At 42.1% G+C, this 27,852-nt stretch overlaps 1 protein-coding gene and 1 pseudogene across 1 annotated transcript in view; one reads left to right on the top strand and one right to left on the bottom strand.

The window, feature by feature from the left end:
• Window positions 1-19,863, top strand: part of Dipk2b (divergent protein kinase domain 2B) — a 39,903-nt gene extending 20,040 nt beyond the window's left edge. The window contains exons 3-5 of the mRNA XM_015488127.2: window positions 10,552-10,725; window positions 13,428-13,716; window positions 14,919-19,863. Of these exons, the coding sequence (XP_015343613.1) occupies window positions 10,552-10,725; window positions 13,428-13,716; window positions 14,919-15,259 (804 nt within the window). The 3' untranslated portion in view covers window positions 15,260-19,863. The remainder of the gene's footprint in view (window positions 1-10,551; window positions 10,726-13,427; window positions 13,717-14,918) is intronic.
• A 6,500-nt stretch (window positions 19,864-26,363) lies between these two features.
• LOC107144375 lies at window positions 26,364-26,925 on the bottom strand (annotated as a pseudogene).
• Window positions 26,926-27,852: the final 927 nt, after the last annotated feature.

The following is a 27,852-nucleotide window of genomic DNA, read 5'->3' as shown; positions in this document are numbered from 1 at the left end:
TTCACTGACTAGGTTAAGGCTATAACCCAATCATTTCTCCGCCAAACCTTCTTGCATTATATCACATGTGAGCTTTTGGGGGACACCTCACATCCAAACCATAACGAAGTTCTTCTCAAATATATATATATATATATATATATATATATATATATATATATATCTTCTCTCAGTCCCCATTACAGACCTATTTCCCTCTGATTGGACCTCCTGACTGTGCATGAGGAATTCTCCTAACCAAATGCTCCTCCTACACAGCATCCTCGGTATTGCCTCATTCATTGCAAGGTAGAAAGCCACCATTATTAGCCTACTTCAAAGAGCCTTGTGACCTGTCTCCTTGCCTCTCACCTTTCTTTTATCAAACACATTCTCTACTTGGCCACCTGCTACCCTCCCCTAAAACTATCTTTTCTTGTCATTATTGCCTGAGCAATATAGCATAACAACCATGCAAGTAGCAATTATATTTAATTGGGTATTATACATCATCTAGAGATTATTAAAATTTAAAAGAGAATGTGTGTGTTGGTTCTATGTAAATACTATGTGGTGACATATATTATGTCACTCTGGCTCATGAGAGGGCCAGTTCCTTGGAAGTAGGGCCCCTCTCTTATTTATCTTTGTTTCCTTAACTTTATATAAGACACTTGATATAAATTTTGACCAACTTTTGTTGAATAAATGACTTGCAACAACTTCAGGGGGAGCTTCTACAAGTTTCCCAGCTCAGGTTCACATTTGCAGAAGTATATTTGGGTTGGGGAAAGAGTTCTCAAATACTTTTTGTTTTTCCCTGCAAAGACGTCCAAAAGGGCTATTGAGCCGAATGGCAGACCTGAATTCGAACTGCCAGCACTTCCTCCTCAGGGGAAAAAATCCAGCTTATGCCATTCAGGGCTTTATGACGTCTCTCTCTCCAGTGCCTCTGGTGCTACTTTCTCCCACCCAAGAAATTGCCTGCTTTTCTATCTTTGTTGACCCTTATTGTCACCACAGAAAAGACCTGGCAGATAGCAACCTGTGAAGCCACCCAGGGTTCAGGGGAATAAAGGAAGTAAAGCAGGGCAGAACAGATGTTGGAGTGGCAAATGGAAAGAAGTTACAGGGGCTGGGGATGTAGCTCAGTGGCAGAGTGCCCACAGAGCGTGCACAAGGTCCTGGGTTCAATTCCCAGCACAGAAAGAAGAGAGGGAGGAGGGGAGATGGAGGAAGAGAAAGTTAGCCCACCAGGAACTCCTCTCAGGTATCCAGAGAATGCATTACTGGCTCCTCTCTGAGTTTCATCTACACTGTCTCCCTGCTAAAGATCTCTGCACCTACAATTCTAACACAGAAGCCGCCTACCCAAGTCTGTTCTTTGGTCCAAGCTTTTCTCAAGACAGTGAAATTCCATGCCCCAAATATACTCTCAGAGAGGTTTTACCCCAGTGAGATATCTCAGTCAGGTCAAAGAAAAGAAATGAAAGATGTAAAGAAAGCCAAAGGCGTGGTCAGGTTGAACTTCATTTCCCCAAATTCTCTTCTGTGCTTTCTGTCTGGGTGGGCCACAGAGAGATTCTGTTGGGAATTGGGGAGGGCAGAAAATGGAACAATGGGTCCTTTGATAATTCCCACACATTGTGGCTTAACTGCCAGCTCCCCTTGCTAATGGGAAACAGCATCTGAGTTTATAGCTACTCTACCTTTCCCTGGCTCCTCCTTCAACTTTTTTGACTCCTGGGCCAGGGTTAGCTACATACTGGTGAAGCCCATGTTCAGCAGGACACTGCACCATCAAGGTCAGGAGCAATAAGAACTGACATGGGTTTCAGTCAGTTCTTATACACTCTGGCTTGTGTTTATGGGTTCAATCTTGTCCTTGATCTTCCCCTACTTTTTTTCCACATTCCTTTTCCTGCTGTCTGCCCTGTGAACTTTAAGCCTCCAGCATCAGAAGGAGAGCAGCCTTATAGAGACTGCTTAACTAGTTACCAAGGCTGGCATAAAGTCAAAACCCTGTACAAATTTTTTAAACATCCTGGGCTGGGGGTGTAACTCAGCGGTAGAACATATGCTTAGCATGTGTGAAAACCTAGGTTTAATCCCCAGCACTGAAAAATAATGATGATAATTATAATGATAATGTTGTTGGGGGCTGCAGGTGTAGTTCAGTGGCAGAGTATGTGCTTAGCATAAGTGAGGCCTTGCATTCCACCTCCAGCACCACACACACAAAAAAAAAGATCTGGTGATTCTACTTCTCTGATTGAAATCTGACTAATACAGGTGGTACTACCTCAACAAAAGAGTCAGGGGAATGAAGAAACCTGGAAGCTTCTCTCCCAGGCTAGCAGGAGGGTTTTCCTGACAATCAAAATTCTCTCTGAGCCTCCTGGACTCCAGGACCTTTGCACAGCAGAAGTCGCTGAGCTCCTATGGATGGTTTTGCAAGCTTGGATGCACAGATATGTTGTCAGAAGCACTTGGCTTCTTAGCTTTTGATTAGAAAAACAAAAGGGAAAACCAGCAGCCCATAGAAAGAACTAGCCCATTGGAGAATTATAACCAGCATTAGCATACCTGAATCAAAATGACAGGCCATGAAATAATTTGTTTTACTCTGCATCAACTGCCCTGCCTACCCCAACTGTCAGCTGAATTGCCTGCCACAATGATTATTTCATCTACCAGGGTGAAAATCTTTGAGCATCCCACAAATGCTTCAGTGGCAAAGCCCCAGGGGCCCAGGAATGGAAGAAGACACAGGTTAAAGTTGGAGGTGGGAGGAAAGATACAGAGCCTCCAATGGGAGGGGAAAAACAACTACCACTTCCACCAGCAGGGCATCCAAGATGTCAGTTATTCCATGGAAGAGGTGGCCATGATCACTACCATGTGAGCCTCTGGATGTCAAAGGTTTGACAAGCAAAGGTACAGGAAAGCAAGGGAAAATAGCCCTGACCAGAGCTACTGCTACACAGACACCATGTATAACACTGAGGGGCCCCCTACTTAACCATGGCAAGACATGTCTCCAAAGCAACCATTTTCTAATAATCCGGGCTCAGTAGTTACAAGGATCAGAAACCTCCTCAGATCATTTAAAGGTTATCGTGCTGGAAGTACATTCATCCAGGTCTCCTGGGGACTAGGAAATTGCAAGGCACCTCGTCAGTCCACCTCCATCTCCAGAGCCACATTGCTTCCCATCTCTACTCCTATCTGGAAGTCTGCTCCATTACCTCTGGGAAGACTGGATCTCTCTGTTAATCATGCTCCTTGCTATTCCAACATTACCTGAAGTTACAGGTTCCTGGACCAAACAGCAGCTCCCTCACTCAGCCTCTCAGGAATTGGGGGTTGGGACAGACACCCCAATTAAGAATGCTGCAACATATCAATCAGTCTGTGTTTAACAGTTTGCTTCTTAGGGACCTCTTAGATGCCACTACCTACTAATTGCTGTGGAGGTTAAAATGTAATTACTCAAAGTTCCTGTCCACAAGGCACTGAACAGCTAAGGAGAGATCTGATGTGCATACAGCATGAGGCCTGTATATCACAGATTGTAGGAAAGGGAAGAAAATAAGGAATGGGAGGGCCAGGAAAGCTGCTTGGAGGAGGTGAGGCCTGAACCTGAAGAGGATAGGATTGGGAAAGTGTCACTGGCAGATTTCCATAGGCAGGGCAAAGATGTGGAAGTGAGAACATGGTATGATTGTGGGAAGTAGTGAATGTCATGACCATTCATTATAGTGTCAGAGAACACTGGGTAAAAGTTGTAATGGCAGGACTGGGGCTGGGGATGGGGATCCAAACTTCATTCTATAAAACAGTGGTTCTCAAGCTTGAGCATGTATCAGAATCCCCTGGGGAGCTTCTTAACCCACACATCACTGGACCCCAGCCCCAGAAGTTCTCATTCAACAGGTTTGAGACAGGGTCTGAGAATTTGTATTTCTAAAAAAAAAAAAAAAAAAAAAAAGTGACTTGAGGAGAGTGGATCTTTCTACATGTGGGCTTAAAAGTGGACAAAGATCCAGAGAGGGATCAGGGAGGTTTGTTGGCAAAAGTAGGGCAGGGCCACACCCACACAGGCTGATGGAGAAAACAGATTGAGGAGGACTCATCCAAGAGATATGGCATCTGCCATAATCCAGACACTGCTTAGGTTTCCTGGAGATATAAGAGTAGGGTCCATAGGATCCGATTCCTGCACTTGAGACATGGACTACCTGTCAGTATTGGAGAGAGAAAGCCCAATAAAGATGTTGCATGTGCAAGGTAAGGAGGTAGTAGGGCCTGAGTTTGAATGCTGGCTCCACCACTATATAAATAACCCTGAATGTGTTCCTCAACTCCTTGGCAATCAGAATCCTCACTGTGGGCTGTCACAGTGCCTCCCCCCATGAAAGTGAAAATTAACATGGCAACATAGGCCAGGCACAGAGCACCATGCCCATAGCAAGCATGCAGTAATATTAGCTATTGTTTTATTATCATCGTGTCAAAAGTCATCTCTTCACACATTTGACCCTCTCAACACTCTCATGAGTAAGGATCACAATTATTAAGGTGACCATCTGTTCAGGTTTGCCTAATGTGGGCCCAGTGTAGGCCTGCTGTGCTGATTTAATTATTAAAAATCACCTGTTTCAGGGGCTGGGGTTGTGGCTAGCATGTGCTCGGCCCTGGGTTTGATCCTCAGCACCACATAAAAATAAATAAACAGAATAAAGGTATTGTGTCCAACTACAACTAAAAAATAAATGTTTTTTAAAAATCACCTATTTCCCTTTCAAAAATATCCTGGTTCAGAAGATGAGCCGTAGGGTCCCCTTAATTATTATCCTTCAAATGCACATAAGGAAACTGAGGCACAGAAAAATTAAACTTACCCCCAGACATTCAGTTGTCAAGTGACAGGGATAGGATTTGAACCCAGGCAGCTTGATTGGTAAAGGACGTGCTTGTAACTACTTCATCATACTGCCTCCTGAAGCTGGTGTGAAAACCAGTGTTTTGCCTTTGAAATCTGGGGTGAGGGCTATCCACCCATCCAGGCCAACACAATAATACAAAGCAGAATGAAGGGAAGCAGGCAGTCCTCTTGGAGAAGTAAAACACAGAGCTGTGCCAGAAGGTACTCATAGACGCAGGAGAATGGATAAGGCCACATATGGAACTCCACACATTCAGGGTGGCTCTTCATTACTCCTCTCCTGGGAACCCTCCCCAGCTATTACAAAAAAAAAAAAAACTTCTCTCAACACCTCTGCTCCTGAGAGACCATTCCATCAGGGCTCACCCAGAACCTTGGCAGAGTACCCAGAATCTATACAAATAGAAGCTCTGCTCAAGGAAAGGATGTCACCCAAAGTTAGAGAATCTTTCATACACAGAAATGAACTCTGTGAGAAATGGAACTTCCAGTGCAAGGGAAACTTTCCATATCTCTCACCCCACAAGAGATGTTTAGTTTTTAAATTTAAGTGGTTTTGACATCTATTCAACACTCCTGAGTATGCTATGCACTCTGACATGATCTGAGGCAAATTCCAAATTCTACATTCACTCCTGGCTCATTCCCCCTCTCTCTCTGCTTCTACTCTTTCTTTGCACTTGACTTTCCATTGTTGACTGAATACCTGTGTATCAGGGAACCCAAATTGATCAACCCAGGTAAATGGTAGCACTGAAAAACTTCCTTGGCAGGGACCTATCATAAACTTGCCAGATCTTGAAGACTTCCAAGCAAAATTGAAATGATTTAGGAACTGTCTACTTTACAACTTCCCCTCCCTCCTTGAGTACCTGAAACAGTGGGCTTAATAAGTGAGCTCTGCTTGCAAAATAACATGACTGAGAGTTGCAAAGACATTTTTGGATGTCTAAACTATCAAAATCATCCACGTGGTTTCTCCAAAATAATCACTGTGGTGGCAGACACTTATAGAATGGAATTTAACACACCAAAACACCTCGCGTTGTGTCTGAGTTTCAGAGGAAAAAATAAGCAAAAAGTACTTTCATAAAAGGAAAAATATCTTCTATTGGAATAGGAAAAAGACTATAAGATTTTCCCCTTAATATCACACAAAATGGGAGTTTTTGCAATTTTAAATATAACACAGCTTGTAGAAATGTTCAGTAACTTTTGGTTTAATTATCCATAACAACTGAGACAGTTATTGAACTGTCATTGTTTTAATTATGGCACGATGATTAATTATGATACATGATTAACCTCAGCTCTGTCTCACAGCATATTTAACAACTAAATCATGCAAAAAAAGTGTTCAGGCATGTAATCGGAAAGTAGTTTTATTAGCACTAGAACTTTCTCTTCTTCTCCCTGGTTACTAGGAGAGCTTGAGAACAGTTCAGCTCACTCAAAGTAAAACTTTGTTTAAGATTTCCCTTGGCTTTCCAACTCTAGCCAGTGAAGGTGACCTTCCTACAGAGAAGAGCAGACTTCCTGTCTTAGAGGGCAAAACCATCCTTCTAATTTTTGATTTCCTAATAGCAGTTTTATTCTTTCCTTCCACACATTTATTTCCAAAGGAGCAAATATTCAAATATGTTCAATGGTGATGAATCTCTCTTTTTTGAATATCTGCTTTTGAAAACAACCAAGTTCAAATGATTAATTTGGGAAATGAGCTTGAGCATAATGTGACTATACAGAGGCCCAGAATATTGAATGCTTTAAAAGAAGGTTCACACACACATTACACACATTATCTTCCTTACTATTCCTGTGAAGTGTGGGGGGGGAAAGCACCATCATTCCCCTTTTACAGAGACAGAAGTTGAATTTCAGTTGGTTCAGGACTTGTAATCCTAACCCACTGCCCTTCTCCATGACTTGATAAAATCACATTTCTCTGGGCTGGTGGCTTCTTGAGAAACAAGAAGCAAAGATTCAGAGAGCCTACTATCTGGAAAAAGGAATCTGTGATAATGCCATCTATCCTAGCCTGTTTTCTGTTGTTATACCTGAATATCATAGACCAATTTATAAAGAATGGAGATTTATTTAGTTCACAGTTATGGAAGTTGGAAAATCCAAGAGCATGGTACTAGCATCTGGTGAGGGCCTCCATGCCTCAACATGACATGGTGGGAGACATCACGTGGTGAGACAGAGCAAGTGTGATAGATAGATCAGGTCTCTCTTCCTGTTTATAAGAATAATGCCATCATAGGGTCCCAATCTCATGACATTATCAAATCCTAATCCCTTCCAAAGGCCCACCTCCAAATGAATTTGAGGGTTAAGTTTTTAACTACAAACTTTTGAGGGATATATCCAAACCCTAGCACCATCCCTAGCCCAAAACCTGGCACAGAAGCTTCCAGGCATGCCAGCTTCCTGAGCTTTGGCATCAGCAACCAAGTATCTGTTGCTTCAGCCCCTCTTTCATGGACCACAGTCACCTGGCTCATGGCATCTCTACTTCTTTCCATATCTCTATCTTTTCCCAGATGGATCTCAAATCTAAATTCCAAAAAGGAGTCAAAATAATTGACTTAACTCTTTACCAATAGACCATTAGGTAGAGCCTTTAATATCAGGTACTTCCTATTCATCAAAAATGACCTCACCCAAGCAGGTGGCTATGGGAGGGGAGCTTCAGCTAGAAGGGCATGGAGAGTGGCATAACTGGTTATGGATGATTCATCTATAACATGGCAGTGATGGTGCTCATGCTGATGACCATGATGGTGACAATGATATGTGCCATATATTGAGTGCAGAGCACATGCCTCTCACCATGCCAAGCTTTCTGTACACATAAGGCTTAAAAACTGAGTCTGTGTTCAAGTCTCAAAGAGATAGCAAGATAGGCAGTAGTAGAGAATTCTAACAACTTCTGTCCTTCCACATGTTAAAGTGAACTATTCATTAGTGTAACTTCTCACATCTTTTCCTAGCTAAAATCACCAAAAGGATAATCCTAATATCTTTCCCCATCTCTTCCCAACATATGAAGTCTGAAAGGGAGTCATATAGGATTCCAGCTCTCTTTTGTTCTTGTCACCCTGAGATACAGTATTGGGATAATGGTTAAATGGATTCAATATATAAATAAGCCTTGGGTGGTCAATGCCTGTCCAGAGGCAACCTGGCACTGATTCTTCTTGAAGGCATCATTGCTGTCTGGAATAGAGCTTCAAACCTTCTGAGAAGGCAGAGCTGGCTCCTTGGTGTGATTTGAGTGTCAGTAATTCCATCTCTCCTCTAAGCATCTATGATTCCCTCCTGAGAGATTTTATCTTATTTTTAAAAATTTTTTAATTTATTATTCTAATTTGTTATATATTACAGAAGGATGCATTACAATTCATATTACACATATAGAGCACAATTTTTCATATCCCTGGTTGTACACAAAGTAGAGTCACACCATTTGTGTCTTCATACATGTACTTAGGGTAACGATGTCCATCTCGTTCCACCATCTTTCCTACCCCCATGTCCCCTCCCTTCCCCTCCCTACCTTGAGATTTTATTTTATTTTATTATTTTAAATGGTATCTCACTGTATTTCCCAGGCTGTCCTTGGAACTCCTGGGCTCAAGTGATCTTCCTGCCACAGCCTCCCAGCTGTTCCTAGATTTTGAAGGTTACCTAGGTTTCTAGATCAACATTATTATAGTGTGCATATCCCCTTTTAAAAGATAACTCATTGAGTTTTGTTAGCCAAACCCTTCCAGGGAAAGATGACAGCTGTTTGAGGAATGATGAAGAAGCTATCACCAAATATCCTTACTCTACTATCAAGATTGCACAACCATTTGTATTTGCATCCAAGGTAATGGGAGAGGTCTGCCCAGAGACTTCTTCCAAGGTTCCTAAGACAGGCAGGCTGAATCACATTTAATTCTTTATCTCCATGCTCCATGTTTGTGTTCCTCAGATGTGCCTAATAGCAAAACCCAGGACACCTGTCAAAATATAGAGTTCTACACCCCTACCAGACCTATTTATCCAAAATTTTTACACAAGGGCCTAGTGATCTGTATTTTTACCTTTATTTTATTTATTTATTGTTTTATATGGTGCTGCAGATTGAACCCAGGGCCTCGAATGTGCTAGACAAATGCTCTACCACTGAGCCACTTCCCCAGCCCCACAATCTGTGTTTTTATATACTCTGAAGGCTTTGGGACATATTGCCCATTCCAAAATCACTGATTTTTTCCCTCTCTCTGCCTACCAGGGTTTGGGTATGAAAGAAAGCCTGGGCACCAGTAAGCAGCATAATCTTTACTAAGCCACGTCCCTTTCCTGGTCTTTATTCTCATCTGGAAAATGGGAGTGTTCTACTAGATCACTTAATAATGCAGTCTACCATTTGCATTTGCCAGTATGGACTATGAAAATTAATGTCACAATGTTTTCAACACATTTTTGAAGCCCTTTTCCAATCAACCACTGTAAAATTCCAGGAGAGTCACCAGGGCAAGAAAGCACAAAAGGCTCTTGAGTTCTTGTGTTTACTGAGATAACACCTGTGAAGAGGCCTAGCACAGGGCCTAATACTGAGAACTTCCAGAAAGTATTAGCATTCTTCTCTCAACTGTGTCATGCCAACTATGTTTTCAAATGGCAATCCCTACAGAGTTGTGCTATTCTTCTATGCATCCCTGTGACCAAAATACCTGACAAGGACAACTTAGAGAAGAAAAAATTTACTTGAGTTCACAGTTTTGGAGGTTCAGTCCATAGAAGGCCAGATCCATTGATGTGGGCCCAAGATGAGGCAGAACATCATGGCAGAGGAACACTGCTCAGCTTGTAGCATCCAGGAGGGAGGGAGGAATAGAGAGAGAGAGAGAGAGAGAGAGAGAGAGAGAGAGAGAGAGAGAAAGGGGCCATGGACAGATATAGTCCAGGTCACTCTGCCACACGACCAGTGATCTTCTTCCTCTAGCCATGCCCCACATTCCTACAGTTACCACCCAATAGTCCATTCAAATTATTAATCCATCAAATGGATTAAGCCACTGATGAGGTTACAGTTTCTCATAATCTAATCATCTCGCTTCTGAACATTCTGAACTTTCCTGTATTGATCTCTTTGGAGGGCATTTTCAGATCCAAACCATAACAAGAAGCTTCTGCACCAGCCCTCTACACACAGTTCCAATACTACCCTACAGACTCACCAACATACAGGACTACTGGCAGTGGGATACCGTTGTACAATATGCTGCAACAACAAGTGGTCAACTCCAAAGTCTGGACTCTTTCTGTCACATTCTGGCCTCTATATGTGCCATCTTTTACTCCTGGCCTCCAAGCCTCCACAATCCTGTGTAGCCTGCTCATCCCTCTCCCACCAGCTCCCCCAGGAGTACTCTTTCCCCTGTACCTTAACCCCCATCCCAGAGGTCACCCTGTCCTCCTTCTGCTCAGCACCCTCTCCTATGTCCTGGGGATCGCTACCCCACCATCAGCCCAGCCCATCAACCCCAAGGTCTCCTGGACCAGCAGAACCTGCCTGTGCCCTAGAAGCATTCAGAATCCTTTCACTTCTCTCTCCCACATACCTGCAGGGACTACCCAGCCCCTTCCTGCGCTGCCCTTCACAGAGACTCCTAGACCGTGTGGTTCGGCGATATGCTGAGGTAGCTGATGCTGGCAGCATCTTCATGGACCACTTTACTGACCGTGACAAGCTGCGTCTGCTCTACACGCTCTCTGTCAATGCTCACCCCATCCTCCTACAGGTATGCTAGGTTGAATGTTCAACCCCCTTTATAGCCTTCTCTGGGGCCACCAGCCCATGTTAGTCCTTTTGTGACATTTGGTAATTACTGTTTGGCTTCTGCAGTGTAAAAGTGCTGCAGCTGCTGTAGAAGAAAGAGGTGTGGGAGTGCAAGGCTGGCATTGTGAGGAGGAGGTGATTGTAGGCATCTTTGCTGCTTGAGGCAGCCATGAAGGGTTTTGTGAAAGAGAGCAACTTTGACCTGTGCCTCAAATATCAGTAAAATTTGAGCAAACACAGAGGGTTGGGAAATAGCCAAAGTGTGGCTTACTCCTGCAGCTAAGCTTAGAAAGGAGAAATAAATGAAAGTAAACTAACTGTCCATCAATTAGAAGGATACTCAAATAAATAAGGATGCATTAGGGTTTGAGGATACACTGGTTAAAGAGACAGGAATGGTGGCTCTTGCCTTTGGGAACTTCTAATCTAATGGCAGAGACAGACACTTAACTGTAAACAAACACCCCCAGAACATGTGGAGCCCAATCTCCCTGACCCCAAAAGTCAGGATATGGAAGTTGCATAATGAACAGAGAGGAAACTAGGAAGGAGGAAGAGGAGGAAAAGGAGGAAGAAGAATAAAAGACAGAGAAAGAGAAAAGGAAGAGAGAGAAGACAGGAAGGAAGAGGAGGGGAGAAAGTACAGGTAGAGGAGAAAGGCACTACAGCAAAGACAGTTCATAAATATTGGCCAAAGGAATGATGGATATCTGAATACCTAATAATGACTCTCCTTTATTGAGCACCTGCTTTACTGATCACTACTCTATCACTGAGGTGCACCCCCAGCCCAACTTTGCCAGGCATCGTGTTGAATGTTTGATATAATTATGTCAGTTGATGCTCACAACAACCTTCCAAGAATTTCATTATCGTCTCCTTTTCTAGATGAGGTTAAGTGAGTCCCAGAGATATGAAGTGATTTGGCAAAGTCACTTAGACAGTGTCATCAATGGAATCCAAACCCAGAACTCTCTGATGTCAGAGGCCATGCCTTTTCTGCTAAAACCTGCCTGGTAACATTTGCATTTAAAATATTAGGGGCAGAGAAGGAATTGCTGGTTGTCCTGCGCTCTTTTATCCCATTGTTCTAATCTTGGTTGGTGACAGCAGCAGACCCTGTCTACACCTGGACTTGGCTTCTGAGAGGCCTGGCTAAGACCATGGGGACTAGGACTTTCCACTCAACCCTGAGCTCCTCCAAGAAAGAGCAGAGCATGGAACTAATAATGCGTTTGTGGCTTCACATTTAAACAATGACAGTAGGCCCAGGACCTCCTACAAAAGCACATAGTGAAGGCTGGGATTGTGGCTCAGCAGTAGAGCACTTGCCTGGCATGTGTGAGGCACTGGGTTTGATTCTCAGCACCACTAAAAAAAAAAAAAAAAAAAAATTCTTAAAAAAAAAAACAAAGCACATAGTGAGAAAGGTCCCCTCCAGTCAGGTGAAACTCAAAGAGTAAATGGGCATGGGATTTTCATAACATGAAATAAAATGAGCAAAAGGGACAGAAAATTATGACATTGGGGAAGACTGTTGTTTGGGTTTTTTGTTTTGTTTTGTTTAGAGCTGGGGATCAAACCCAGGGCCTTGTGCATGCTAGGCAAGCATTCTACCAACTGAGCTGCACCCCCAGCCTAACTTTGTTTTTTTTAAAGAAAGAAAAGGGGATTTTTTGTTATTTATTCCATAGTTTAAAGAAACACCCTTCTAGATATAGCTGCTTTAATACACTGTCAAGAAAAAAACCAGCTAGGACTCCCTCCCCTCTTTTTCACCTCACAAATGTGCAAGTTGGGAGTTCTTAACAGGAGTCAGGCTGTGCTATGCTTCCTTAGGCCAGTGTTAGGATATCTAGAAGAGTCCAGTTAGTTGAGAAGCATCTGTGAGTATGTAGTTACCTCAGCTAGGCAGATTCACCCAGGGCTGTCTGGAAAGAAAGTTAAGGTCAGTGCAGGGGTTCCCCAAATCTGAATTTCCCAAGGGCTACAATCATGATTTTTGTCCTGCACTGTTATTTTTATTTATTTTTTAGATATCTCACTCTTGCCAGGCTGGCCTCAAACTCTTAAGCTCACATGATCCTCCTGCCTCAGCCTCCCAAGTAGCTGGGATGACAGGTTGTAACCTGTTGTCACACCCAGCTTGCACTGTTATTTTAAAAAATATTTTTCTTTGAATCAGCTTTAAGTTGACTCTCCATTGTTTTTCCCACAGTCTCTTCGTAAGTAGTGATATCTCAAGTCCTTGTGAAATCTCAAGTCCTACTCATATTTTTCCAACAATACAACTGTTAGACATATTTCTCTGAATCCTGGATACCATCAAAAAATTTTGCAGGTCCATTAGCATTCTCATACCCTGCTCAGAAGAAACAGTTAAAATACACTGCACAGAAATGAGAAGAGCCTCCTTCTAAAGTCTTTCCATCAATGACAGAATGTGAAAGGGATGGCCAGTTGGGGCGGGGGGGAGTGTAGGGGTATTGCCATGTTCCAAGAAGTATAAAAATGATGAAGAAACACTTTGCTGGTGTATTTTGAGAGCAGGGATGCCTGTGTGAGGCTGATTTTTCTGTGTTCTCTCAGTGAGAGGTAGGGAGAGAGCTGTCTCCATGAGATTTTTCTCTCATTCGCTAATACCTGTTCCTTCCGGCTTGGCAGATCTTCCCTGGGGCGGAGGGATGGCCGCTGCCCAAGTACCTGGGCTCCTGTGGCAGATTCCTTGTCAGCACCAGCACCAGGCCACTGCAGGAATTCTATGGTGCACCCCCAGACCAGGCAGCTGACCTCGCCTACCAGCTCCTTGGTGTCCTGGAGTCCCTGAGAAGCAATGATTTGAACTATTTCTTCTACTTCACCCATGTTGATGCAGGCATGTTTGGCATCTTTAACAATGGTCATCTGTTCATCCGGGATGCCAGAGCACTGGGCGTCATCGACAAGCAGGAAGGTACCCAGCATGGGCCTGGCTGAGCAGCTGTCAAGGGGGATGTCAGGATGACAGAAGCTAAGGAGGGGTGACCTGGGGTCACACAATTGGGCCTTTCCAGTGTCCATGTGTTACAGTGAGAGCAAGCCAAGTTTGGGGCATATTAGATGTTGTGTAAAATGTCCCTTAACCCTGTTCAGATTTTGCCTCTAGCTCCAGCTCCAAAGCAGAAATGAATTTGACCTTGTCCACAAGGGGCATTGTCCACAGTAGCTCAGCCCCAACTGCACCCTTCCAGGGCAGTGCTATTGTCCAGTTGGGTTTATGAAGCCCAGTAACCTGCCCTGGCCCTCCTCACACATAGACTTCCAGGGCCCATCTTCCTCTCAGAGCCTTTTTTAGCAGATGCTTTTAGCCTTTATCTAAAACTTAAATATCTGGCTGGTTCACTGGCGCATTTGGCAATCCATATTGGCACATCTGCTTTTTATAAAGTTTTCAAATTAAAAAGCATGGAACTGAATGAGGTGTATGAATGACTCATGTTCTTCACTATGTGCAAAGGCTCATCCAGCAGTCTAGAGCCCTTTAAACATCCCAATTTCCCATGGTGACCACATTTTTTGAATCTAATAATAGAACAAAAATTTTCTTTTCCCACTTCTGATTTTGTTTATATGAGGAAGTCTACAAAGATAGAAGAATTTAAACAGCACTTACTCATTTTCTGATGTGCCTTTATTGGTAAAAATCGAAACAAGGCTGATTCTAGAATATTCAAGATACATAAATCACTGGACTGGTATCCACCCCATTACAACCTGTTGAATGCATATTTTGGATTACCTGTTTTTTATCCTAACTTTGTATCTTAAAAAGGCAAGTGAAAGCAGTCCTAATAATTTCTTGAGTTCCCTAGTTCAGTAGAAATGGAAAAATAACAATATGGATGTGACCCCTTATCCCTACCAGAAATAAAGCCTTTCCCAACTTCTGGTAGGGATAAGTGGGTTTTCCATGTTCAGGTCTCAACCTATTGTAACAGAGAGAGTTCCTCCCATGTTGTTTTCAGAAGAGGCCATTTGTGTCCCTGAGCTTTAAATTCTTGGTGACAGGGAAATGCTGGGAGAGTAAACCACTTCACCCAGAAATTATAATTAGTGGTGTCCTCCATCAAGGAAAACAGGTTGTAGAGTGTGTGATCTTCTCCTTCTCTTTTCTAGGTAGCCAAGTAGCCACCAGGGCAGGAGAAGATCAAGACATTTTTAGCTGCCTGGTTTCTGGCTGCCAGGCCCAGCTGCCCTCCTGCAATATGGTTCCTGAGAAGCAGAGCCTTGTGCTGGTCTGTCAGCAGTTGCTGCCTCGACTTCTTCAGGGGAGGTTCCCCTCCCCAGTACAAGAGGAGATAGACACTGCTCTTGCTCAGTGTGGCGAGGAGGCCAGCCCAGATCCAGAAGTCCTTGGGGCTGCCACCCAGCTGAAGGACATCTTGAGGCCCCTGAGAACCTGTGACCCCAGATTTGCCTACCGCTACCCAGACTGCAAGTACAATGATAAGTTCTGAGGAGCTGGATCCCAGGCTGATCTAGAGGGGATGACACACTTGGCTGCCAGGTCAAACAAAGCATCTCTATGTCAAACATTAATAGAAATGCATATTCACCTCCCAGGGGCTAAAGAACACTCAAACTAAGGAGGACAGTTGTAACAAATCATGTGATTGCCCCTCCTGGCAATGTCATGGCAGAACTGAGATGTCATGGCAGAACCCAGGGATGGGCATCAGCGAACCTGGGTATGGACACTCACTCAATGTGTTTGAGCCTTGGTTTCTTCTCTTCTCCACCAGAGTTTCATAAAGGTGAAAGAAGACAGAGATGTAAGAGATCTGGGACACATGCTCACTAGCCCCAGTCCAGGTGGTGACAAAGCATGTTCCAAAAGCACACACAGGTGGGCTGAGAAAGAGCCATGCAGGTCACAAGGCTGGTGTAGAGGGAAGGCAGGGTGAAAGTAAGTCTCTGGACTACTGGAATTTTAGATTCAGACAAAGAGACCAACTTCCTGTTCCCTGTTCTTCCTGCCATGCTTCTCACACCACTGTGGGGGAGCAGACTGCAGGCCAAGGGGACATACCCACCATTGTCTTCTCCTGAGCCACACTTCAGGTACCTGGAATTCCCTACTTCTACATAGGAGGCACCTTATAGTGTGGGGAGAAACCAGGACGAAGAAGAGAAGGGGACAGCCAGAGCCAGTGTGTTAGTTTCATTCCTCTAAGAAGTGGGTGTCGGGACAGGATTCTATGGGTGAGAATTTTCTTAGGGAAAGTGCCTGTGGGAAAGGCAAAAAGGAGGAAGCAAAGAGCTTAGAGAAAAAACAAAGCCAGCCACCAGACAAATCCCATGTCTCCCATGATGGACCTCTCTTATTATCTCTGCTGTACTCAGTCATTGGCAAAAGCAGGCTATGAAAGTGTAACCTCAGTCCAATCACAAAGATGGACTTCACAGCACAGTAGCTGGGGTACCAAGTATCTACTGCTTTCTAGAACATTTTTAATGTAGCCACAACTGGGAACCAGGGTGGGCTCTTTCCATACCATGTGCTCCAGAATACAACTGTAAGGAGTCAGAATTTTCATTCAAACTTGGCTTCACAGGCCATTACAAAATTATATTTTTCAAGTCAGCCATTAGAACACAGTTTAGTTAACAGTCAGTCTGCTTTATACCTTTTAAATTAAACATTTAGCCACATGAGATGTGGACTTCCATGTATGCAACAGTAGTGGGGTTCTTCTAGACCTTCTCCCAGTCTCCTACCAACCTTCTTTCCCCAGGGACCTTTAAGTCTACCTCCTCTTTTCTACCTCTAAATCAACACCTTTAAGGTCAGAACACTTGGCTTAACATGACTCACTATGAAGATGGAGAAACTGAGGCCCAGGGATGAAGAATGATTTGCTGGGATAGTTCCAGAACCCATGCTACCAACCCATGCTCCTCTTGTCTTCCCCATCAGCTTCTGACTCTCGTCCTGTGCTATTCAAATCTAGTCCTTTCACTTACATTTAAAGATGGGCCCCCAAAAGTCTTATTTTTTGTCATGTGCTATGTTGCCCTTTGGGTTTGCTTTTGACTGCTCCAGACACAGCCACATGGCAACCATGATAGTGAGGATGACAGGCCAAGCTTGTGGAATAGCAAGCTTCAATTGCCTGAGAATCTGAAACTGCCTTCCAGCTTGTTCTGGAAGGTGAAGTCTGACCACCCTTCCCACCTGCACAGCCACCCTTCTCCCTTCTGACCTGCATGCACTGTGTCCTCCTAGCCTGGACATTATCCTGTCCAGAGTCCAGAGAAGAGTCACAGCCTCTAGACTTTCCAGAATTCCACTGAAGAATAAGGGTGGTCACAGAGACCCTCCAACACTCAGCCCATCTCTCTAGTTGCAGGTGTTTTTCCATTGCAAAATTGTTCCATATGATGAGTGACTTTGAGTGAGGTCCCCAGGGAGTACAAAAATGGACCCTTTCACGGGCGATGAAGAAACCTTCCTCTAACCCCTCTATCACAATTCTGCCCACCTTCACAGAACTCCAGACCTTTCCTTCAGACCAGTCTCTTGAGACTCTGAGGAATGTTCCTTCAAAACCATCACATAACCCCTGGAGCTGCTGAGTGTTAGGCAGGAAATACAGACTCAGATCCTTCGTGAATTAGGAGAAAGAGATCTTGGTGCCCTACTTGACTGAGTCCCAGGAGAAAGCAAAGAACCAAACCGCCCAAGCACCCTCAGGGGGCTATTGAGAGATTGTTTTTAGTGCAAATTATAATCAAATTCTGTATTTGTGCAGCTGTGCTCACATCCGCAGTACAGGCCAAGAGCTAATGAAGGCAGGACAGATAGATGTTAGGCAGAAGCTATGTATGCTTTGGAATGGCTTAGAAATGATTCTCCAACAATGAATTTTTGCAGGTTCAGGAGGTTACAGAGTCCCTTTTCTCATATGCTTTCAGGACAGAGCAGATGTGTCGCTCTTGTCAACAGGCCTAAAAAATCACAGGCCCCACTCAGGCATTGCCTTCAGGAGATGTGTCCCACCCACACCCCATACAATCTACAGACCATCTCTGCCACTCCCTTCCTGTGGCAGAAACAGAGCAGAGTTGTCTGAATCCCCTCCCTACTTTAAGGAACAACTGTCTGCCTAGCTGTTGACCCCTTTTGACTCTGCCTCAGCTACCCTGCAGCTTCAGAGTTACACCCTTCCTAGGGCATAGTCATATCCAGTGACTGGGTTTGGTGAGGTGTGATAGCCCAGCCATATTGGTTCACTGAGTAACAACTTTGACAGGCAATTCTCATTCCAGAACTCCCCACTGAGCTGGTCAAGACTCTACTGGGCCTATATCACAGTCTAACTTCCCTCTGCCCATTCTGCTTACCCTGTATTCTTTTTACAGATATCTGTCCCTCTTAAACATCTTGCACCCTGTAGTGGGTTGAATGGCAGCCCCCAGAAAAATATGTCTACATTCCTAATCCTGAGAACCTGTGATGGTGACTTTACATGGAAAAGACATGATTAAGTAAAGGATCTTGAATGGAGGGTATTATCTAGGATTATCCAGTTAGACCCTAAATGCCATCCCATATAACCTTATAAGAGAAAAGCAAAGAGAATTTTGAGACAGAAGAAGAGGGGCAATGTGAAAATTGAGGCCAAGTCTAGGGCAATGTGACCACAAGCCAAGGAACTCTGGCAGCCACCAGAAACTAGAAGAGGCAAGGAATAGATTCACCTCCAGAGTCTCCAGAGAGAGTGAGGTCTTGCTGACATATTGATTTCAGATCAGTGAAATTGACTTCAGATTTCTGGCCTCTAGAATTGTGAGATAATAAATTTTTTTTGAGCCACTTTGCAGTAATTTGTTATAGCAACCACAGGAAACCAACATAAACTCCCAAATCCATCTTAGTATCTGCTTCTAGAGAACCCAACTTATGACACACATCAACTCCAACCTAGTGTAATTGATTCAAAAGCAAGCCAAGAACACTCAATGTCAAGCATAAGGAAATTCTGGAGAAGTATGTGATGCCTTCATACTCAGGGTTGATGGTGACCTTCTCCAACTTACAAAGTTCTAATGTTTACTGAAGACCCTGTGTGGGTGCTATCTTGACCCAAATCTTTCTCTTACATACCAGCCCTGACAGGTCACTTTCTGAACCTTATGTCAACTCCTGGACCACAGTTCTGTGTCCCACTTGGGACTAATCCCAAGAGTATACCAGAAAGATCTGTGTCCCACCCTCCCATCCACCTGGAAACTTCCTGAGCATGGTGGTAATGTGGGGCACTTTGTATTCCCCATAGCAACACAGGGCTAGACACAGCAGATGCTGGGAAAATGTTCCTACTGAGAACAATGACTGTGTTCTTCTGCCCTATTTGCTTGGTGGTGTTCATACACCATACTGGCTATATATAGGACAGAGCCCCTTCCCCAGGAACAGTGCCTTCCCCTCAACAGCTAGGAGACAGGTGAGTCAACACTCAAGTGACTTCAGCCAGAACAAAAATATCATCATGTATTCTCAGTCCCCTGAAATTTTATTGGAGGCATTAGAGTATATTTCTGAGTTAGATCAGTCAATACCTTTTAGCCTACAGAACAGGTTACATTATTTGTTGGACCCAGAGGAAAATGAAAATGCAAGGTCTCCTATTCAAAAATAAGAATTGCAAGATGAGACAATAAAGCATGAAATTAAACTCAGACCCTCTACAACTGTACAGTTTGCAGGATTATACTTGGCATTGAATGCTTTTGGCATTTTCTGGGAGCTCATTTGATTTCTATATCCAAGGGGAGCAGGGGTGGGACCAGGGGTGATGTATAAATATGTAACAACTGCCATGGCAAAGACCTATGAGAACAGACTCTACTGGCTGCCACCATCAGCAGGGTCTAACTACAGCCCCAGGGGCAAGTCCTTCTTTCCACAGGAGGAAACTAGTTTCAGTGATTTGCTAAAAGTGACAATTTTTAGGTCTCTTGCTTTCCCAGTCCTCTCCTATAGCATCTGACTTCTGCCTATAAGCAATTCCACAAACCTGAACATTTCCTCTAGAATTAAAATAAATATTTTGTTGGATTTGTGTTCTTTTGGGGACGATCTAGAGCTTTGAAATCAGACAGACCTAGTATCAACCCATGACTATGGTAGTTACTGTGTAACCTTTGGCAGGTTACTGAACCTTTCTGAGCCTTACTTTCTACATCTATAAAATGAGGAGAAAAATATTTACTCCAGGGACATTGCCTTGTTTAAATAGTGTGATGTCTCTCAAGACCGTATATTTGAAGGCAAATGTAGCTCAAAAGCCAAGGGTCTCCCAGCAGAAGGGTTCCTTATGCAGCCAACACAAACAAAAGAAAAGGACCCTGATCTCTGCCCCAACCCTTTACTCCAGCCCCCAGAAGCCCCCAGGATGCCTCAGGATACTCAATAATCAGACTGCATTTTTTTCACTTCCCACATCAATCATCAAAGGCAGGTGGGTAGCCATTATACATACCTCCCCAACCTGGCCCTCCACCAGGCTCAGAAGGGAATTCTCCTCCATCAGATAATATTGGGAGCCTGAAGAAGTCTATCCATGCTTACTGTAGGAAGAGAAATGAGGAACACATCTTGGCCCATTGAAAGCTCTGGCCTCACTACCAGTTCATGGTGATATGGCTTTTTTCCCCACTTTGAGCCTGTCATCACATATATTGGCACGTATGAGCTTGCATGTACACAAGGATACTCACTGATCTGTCTGCAGCTCTTCAGTATATTAAGACTAATTTTAGGCCATGTGGGAGGGCCAACACACAGGCAAGAACCCTTGTATTTGCAGACATAATGGCCCTCTAAGAAAGCAGCTCAGAGAAACTAGCCAGCAAAGGTGGGCTAGGCAACCTGTGTATGCCCCCCACCCACTAGAGCTCTTTAGAGAGACAGACAAGGAGACTAGAGCACTCCTGACCTACTTGAGTGACCAGAGAATTGCCTCAAACCTAGACTTTGACCCTAGGGCCAGTGTGGCATCACAGAGGGAGATGTGTCCATCTTTGGATACTGCACCAGCCTCTCTGTCAAAAGTCAGTGCATCCAAGTCATTCATTGCAGCAATGGAGTTCACTGCAGTTGAGTAATGAATAAGCAAATAATTTGCAATGGATATGCAAAGTTATTCATTGTAATTAAAAAATTGGAAAAATATAAATCTCTGTACATAGGACATAAGTTTGAAAGAACTAGTCCATGCACACCATGGAGTGTGATGTAGCTGTACAAATGAATGAGGAAGCACTCTATGAACTGATATGGAGTTATTCACAGGATACAGTGCGAAATGGGAAAGAAGCAAAGAACAAAAGGGTATTTCCAGGATGTTGCCTCTCATGTAGGAAAGAAGGGGATAAAAAAAAAATTTCCTTTCCTGTTCACTTCTGATGTTCTGAATTAGATGTTTTCAGGAAGTGGGAATAATTTTATGATTGCATATCTCAAGAAATCTTAAAGGTAGTTCAGAAGGAATAGGCATGGCTAAAGCTACAATTCGCAAGGCAGTGAACATCCCATATTTTGGAACGTTCAGTCATTTTTGTTTGATGTTCATGTTTTTGTTTGTGTTCAGATATGAGTGCCCTTATTTAGTCTTGATCCTTCTTGGTCACAGAGTGGCCTTGTTTGATGCTGGCAATCTCAGAAATTGTTTATAAGAGAACATGAAGGCTGAGCTGTGAGGGCCAGTTCAGCTATGAGCAACACTGAGGGCAAGTCCTAACTGATAATGCCATGCCAGTTTCCAGATATTGTAGGTGCTGTTCTCTTTCTCAGTTGGGCAACTTGGTGGGTAAAATTCAAGTAAGGTCTATAGATTAGCAAATCACATTTTATTAATGTTAATCCCTTAGTGTCAATAATTGTGTTATGGTTATATACAGTGCTAACATGAGAGGAAGTTGGGTGAAGGGTGTAGAGGAAATCTGTATACAATTTTGGAACTTTTTGGTAAGTATAAAATTATTCCAAAATAAAAAGTTTTAAAACAAAGAAAAAAACTCGAAAATTAGTTCAGCACTAATTTGCAGGGGTTAGCCTGCATATTGGGGATATATTGTATAAAACAAAATAAGTATCTCAAAACACCAAAATATTGTCTATGTGACAAGACAGTCCCAACTAAAAACACAAGGAAACTGAGTTGGATTCAAAGGAAGATCCAGGTCTCCCATTTGAGGTGCACTTTAGGGTCCTGTTCACTGAGTAGAAGCATCACAGTACCATTTCTGTTATTCCCATGTTTTCTCTCCCTTTCTTTTATTTAATTTGCTTAGGTGAATGTGCCCATGCTTGGACCAAGGCTGCCCTTATCTACACAGGAAGGCAGCAGAGACCCAGAGTTTCCTCATACTTACCTGTGATTTCCTCCTTCCTCACACAAACCATGGTGCCTCTTACAGAGGGGGCATGGAGCACCAGTGGAAACCCACCACTCTCCACCTCCCTACCTTGCTATCCCCACCTGCCACCATTGAGCCAAATTAATCTTTCTGCCTCCTGCTCATACCTGAAGCTTCCTTGTGAAAAATCACTCTTTAAGGGAATCGTGCTAAAAGTGAGTTCATATTTCACTTGTCAAAATAGCAAATATTTTAATATTTTATCTTTTTAATGATCCTACCCAAAGCAGGAAAAATTTCAGGAAAATAGACAAGTCATGGAAACTTGGTGAGAATATAATCCTATTGCAAAGCAATTTGGCAAAGTTCATCAAGAGCCTCTGAAAGGATGGCACACTCTACCCAGTAATTCCACTTCTGGGACAGAATCCAAAGGAAGTAATCAAGAATGCAGAGAGATTTATGCACAGACTGGTTGTTAAAAATCATGGATTGAACATTTGTAACCCCCCACTGAACAAGAGTAAGTGGAATTTTTAATAGGCATAAACTACAAGACAGGGGGAAATGAGAGAGGAGAAAAATAGAAACACAGTTTTGAAAGCTGGAAAGCAAATAACTTAGGACCAGAAGAACTGAATCCTAAACTGGCAGCAGAGAATGCTGAGAACCAACCCAATTTATACCACAAACTCCCTCAAAAGGTTGAGGAATTGGAGGCCTTAGATTGTTCAGGAAGTGAGGGGGGACAAGGTGGCTAAAACATGGATAAGGTTTGAAGGACTATTTTCAGAAGCAGTCGGATTTCTGGTCTCCCCCACTCTGTACAGCCAAATAATGGCCCTCCAAGACCAACAAATATCAGAGGCCCCTTCCCTGAAAATCCATTAAAGGTTCTTCGGGGGCAGCATGCAGAGACTAGGGTGGTAGGTCACACTGAAAACCAAAGGATCAAGGTCACAGTGGTTGTGAGCTCCCCACCCTTTGCTGCACTGGCAGTCTGGCCTTCACCTCCAGGCAGAAGAATGATGAGGGAACCCCCATGGGAAAAGACCAAAAGACTTGACATCAGAAGCTCCTCAGCCACCCCAACCCTGCCATGTTCACAGAGTGAAGGTCACATTGGGCCAACCCCACTGGCTCTCCAGAGCACTCATCCATCTGTTTGAGTTCCCTACTCATTTTATTTTCATTTTTCCCCATTACATTATTTTGAAATTATTTCAGGCCTTCAGAAAAGCTGAAAGAAAAGTACAAATAATTTCCATATGCTCTGCATCTGTATTCCCACTTGTTTGCCTTTTTTCTCACATTTGCTATATCATTTTTCTCCCTCCCTCCTTCTATTGCTCCAATGCCTCTTGTTCTCCCCACTTCTACATCCCCCTTTTTTTCTGAGCCATTTTAGAAAAGTTACAGATGCGCCTCTAAATACTTGAATTTATATCCTAAAAACAAATAAAGGCTTACATAACCACAGTATGATGCTCAAAATCAGGAGACTAATATTGATACAGCACTATTGTCTAACTATAGCCCTTATTCAAATTTTGTCAATTTCTCCAAAAATATCCTTCAAAGAAACTTTTTTTTTTTATCCATCTCAGGACCCAATCCAAGACTACATATTGCATTGAGCTGTTGTATCTCTCTGGTCTTTTTCAATTTGGAATAGTTTCTCAGTCCTTGCATGTATATGTGTATGTGCGTGTATTTTATCACTTTGATGTCTTCAAAGTGGAACAGCCAGTTATTCTGTAGAATGTTCTTCAATCTGGGTTTGTCTGATGTTTCCTTATGATGTGATTTAGGCTTTTCACTTTGGGTGATGCTGTACCTTCTTCACTATAGACTATCTGAAGACATATGAGGTCAGTTTGTTCCCTTACTAGTGATATTCATTTGGTTAAGATAGGGTCTATTAGTAAACCTCCAATTTAAAAGTTAAGACAAAATTGAAGAGGAAATACTTTTAGACAACGTAAATATTCTCTATTCATCAAGCTTCTACCTACTCAATTTAACTTCAATTGATGGTTCTTGCCTGAATCAACTTTTACTCTGATGGTTGCTAAATGATGATTTTCTAATTCTGTTGTTCCTTCTACATTTATTAATTGCCAGCCTATTATAAAAAAGTACTTTTTCTTTCCCCCATTACTGTTTTATTAATATGTTTGTGTAAGTATGAGTTAATCTTATCTCATTCAATGGGTTATAATTTAATATTTATTTTGATGCTTTGAATTTTCACATGTTTGGCCAGCGGGAAAACTCCCAGGAAGTAGAGCAAAAAGTCAGATTAAAAACTATGAAATAAAAAGTGAATTACAGAATTAGTCCAGCAGGTCCAATACCCAAAAATAAGAGTTCCAAAGAGTACATACACACAGGTTGACAGACACACAGAAACCCAGATAAGGTACATAAATGCAGGCACCATATAGTAACATAGGAGCACACACAAAGACATATGCAGTTCAAAGACACATAGCCAGACAGAGACACAAACATGCAAATAAACATATGCTTGCACACAGGAGGCAATCATCAACACAAAGATTAACATTCCAAGAATTAAAGTCCATCCGTGTTTCAATTAGGACTTTTGCAGTGCTCATTGCAAATAGATGAAAGTTCAGAATCCTAGGGATAAAGGGGAAAAGCTCACAATTTTTCAGAGGTGGTGATGACTTCCAAATTCTGAAGGGAAATTACTTCCAACCTTGAATTCATTATCCAAATAATCAGTCAATTTTGTTTCTATTCAAACTAAGCAAAATAACTTCAGATATTCAAGTTCTCAATTTTTTTCCAAGCACCCTGTGGTAGAAAGTTCTTGGAGGATACCTTCTTCTTAAGGGCACAACAGAAAGGGGAAAGAAATCCCAAGATGCTGGTAGAAGTGGTTCCAAGTGGCACCAATAGACTCACCCAGTCTACAGGAGGACAAGTCAGAAGGTTTCAGAAGCTATTCCTTCAGAATATGAAACACAAACCTGATGTGTCTGAATGTTTTGGGAGAAGATTTAGAAAACTGGTGAATAATTTTGATTTGAATTAAATATAAATACATAGAAAACCAAGCAAAGGCATTAACACAATTCACTTCAGAGAAAACAAAAAGTTATGCAGAGGAAGAAAAGTGGGCATTGTATACCTCATGACTTTGAATGGCATTTACAAAGCCATAGCAATTGAAACACAAAATATTGATTTAACCAAAATAACTATATATCTTTATTGGGAGTATAAGAAGAGTATACATGGGAAGAGTGGGCTGGGGAGAAGAATAGCAAAATGAATCATCATTTTGGTGAAGATTCAATACATAATGCCTAAACAAAGAAAATCAACAAGTTTCCATTTGAACGTGTTGTTTAAAGAAGTGGCAGTAAGTAGGCAAAAGAATTAGTTAAATCATGTCATTGCCTGTGTAGCAAAGCAAATGGAGGGAAAGAGAGGGAGGAGGCTGATTCTTATAACAAACCCTGAAGAGCTATAAGACTTTCCAGATTATATGTACATATACATACATGTATATACATTATAGTTACATATATGTATATACATATACAATTACATATATATTTACATATATGTATATACATATACAATTACATATATAGTTACATATATGTATATTCATATACAATTACACATATATTTGTATATTGTATATACACATATATTTACATATATGCATATACATATATTTGCATATATGCATATTCATATATATTTACATATATGTATATACATATATTCTATAATTTTGTTTTTAAAAATGCAATGCTAAAAATTTAACTGAAAGAAACATAAGGTTTATTCATTGAAATGATAATCACAACATTCTTCTAAATAGCAGAGAATTGTTTAAATACACAAGAGAAATGGCTAAGTAATTTGGTTCATACCCACATGATTATATATGCAACTAAAATCAAAATTCTGTTTAGAAGTTATAAGGCAATAAGAAAACATGATCCAATGCTAAGGGAAACTAACAGGTCACAAAAGATTCTATATTTGTTGAACTTTGTTTTGTTTCTTGTGTTTGGCTATTTTTCTTTTTTAATAAAGTTTTACATAGAAATAAGACTGTAAAGAATAAAATATTAACAGTCAGATTAAGATCATGCAGCTTCAGATTGTTTTCCCCCATTGAGGTATTCTTTGTATGTATGTTTTACATTCCTAGAAAAAGAATCGCAGGATTCTGCCCCCCCCAACCCCCCATATGTTTTCGTCTTGCTTCTTCATGGTCCATGATGCCAGCTGAGATTGTCAATACAATGAAACCAAACTGACCCTGGGATGGGAGCAGAGTATTCTGCCATTTTCCTAGGTCTTTGAGCTGCACATCCAATCTGGGGTTGACCACTCCACACTTTTTTAACCTGCCTGTGAGGTTCACAACTATTTATCCAGTTCTGTGATCATCAATGATTTAAAATTTGCCAATGTAACTATGCTTCATCATCACAGTTAGAAACTGGTCAATAATTTTGGAGCATGATCTAATAAGGACCTGGTGTTTGCCTATTTTCAGCATTGTTGATGCTCTTGAGGACATCAGCCAGGATATTCACGTACACCATTCTGGCGACACTGAAAGATGTCAGAAAGAGCAGTTTCAGATTCTTTAAAAATATTTTTACCTTTCTAAAGTAGGCCTTAATCTTCATCATGTGGGATTAGGTGCCAATTTCTTTAATAAGACTCCTGTGGTACAAGAATTAAAATCAAGAATCAGTAAATGGGATGGACTCAAACTAAAAAGTTTCTTCTCAGCAAAAGAAACAATCTGTGAGGTGAACAGAGAGCCTACATCTTGGGAGCAAATCTTTATCCCTCACACATCTAGGGTATATAAAGAACTTAAAAAGTTAAATACTAAAAAAAACAAATAACCCAATCAATAAATGGGCCAAGGACCTGAACAGATACTTCTCAGAAGAGGATATACAATCAATCAACAAATACATGAAAAAATGCTCATCATTGCTAACAATTAGAGAAATGCAAATCAAAACTACTCTAAGATATCATCTCACTCCAGTCAGAATGGTAGCTATTATGAAGACAAACAACAATAAGTGTTGGTGAGGATGTGGGGGGAAAGGTACACTCATACACTGCTGGTGGGACTGCAAATTGGTGCAGCCAATATGGAAAGCAGTATGGAGATTTCTTGGAAAATTGGGAATGGAACCACCATTTGACCCAGCTATCCCTCTCCTCCGTGTATACCCAAAGGACTTAAAAACAGCATACTACGGACACAGCCACATCAATGTTTATAGCAGCACAATTCATAATAGCTAAACTGTGGAACCAACTTAGGTGCCCTTCAATAGATGAATGGATACAGAAACTGTGGCATATATACATAATGGAATATTATATAAAAGAGAATAAAATCATGGCATTTGCAGGTAAATGGATGGAGTTGGAGAAGATAATGCAAAGTGAAATTAGCCAATCCCCCAAAACCAAATGCTGAATGTTTTCTTTGATATAAAGAGGCTGATTCATAGTGGGATGGGGAGAAGGAGCAAGGGAGGAATAGACAAATTCTAAATAGGGCAGAGGGTTGGGAGGGGAAGGGAGGGGGCATGGGGTTATTAATGATGGTGGAATGAGATGGACATTATTATCCAAAGTACATGTATGAAGACACAAA

The sequence above is a fragment of the Marmota marmota genome, unplaced genomic scaffold (assembly GCF_001458135.2).
Source record: "Marmota marmota marmota unplaced genomic scaffold, marMar, whole genome shotgun sequence".
NCBI classification, from domain to species: domain Eukaryota; kingdom Metazoa; phylum Chordata; class Mammalia; order Rodentia; family Sciuridae; genus Marmota; species Marmota marmota.
Note: the sequence above shows the minus strand (reverse complement) of the source record. Positions and strands in the feature narration are given on the sequence as shown.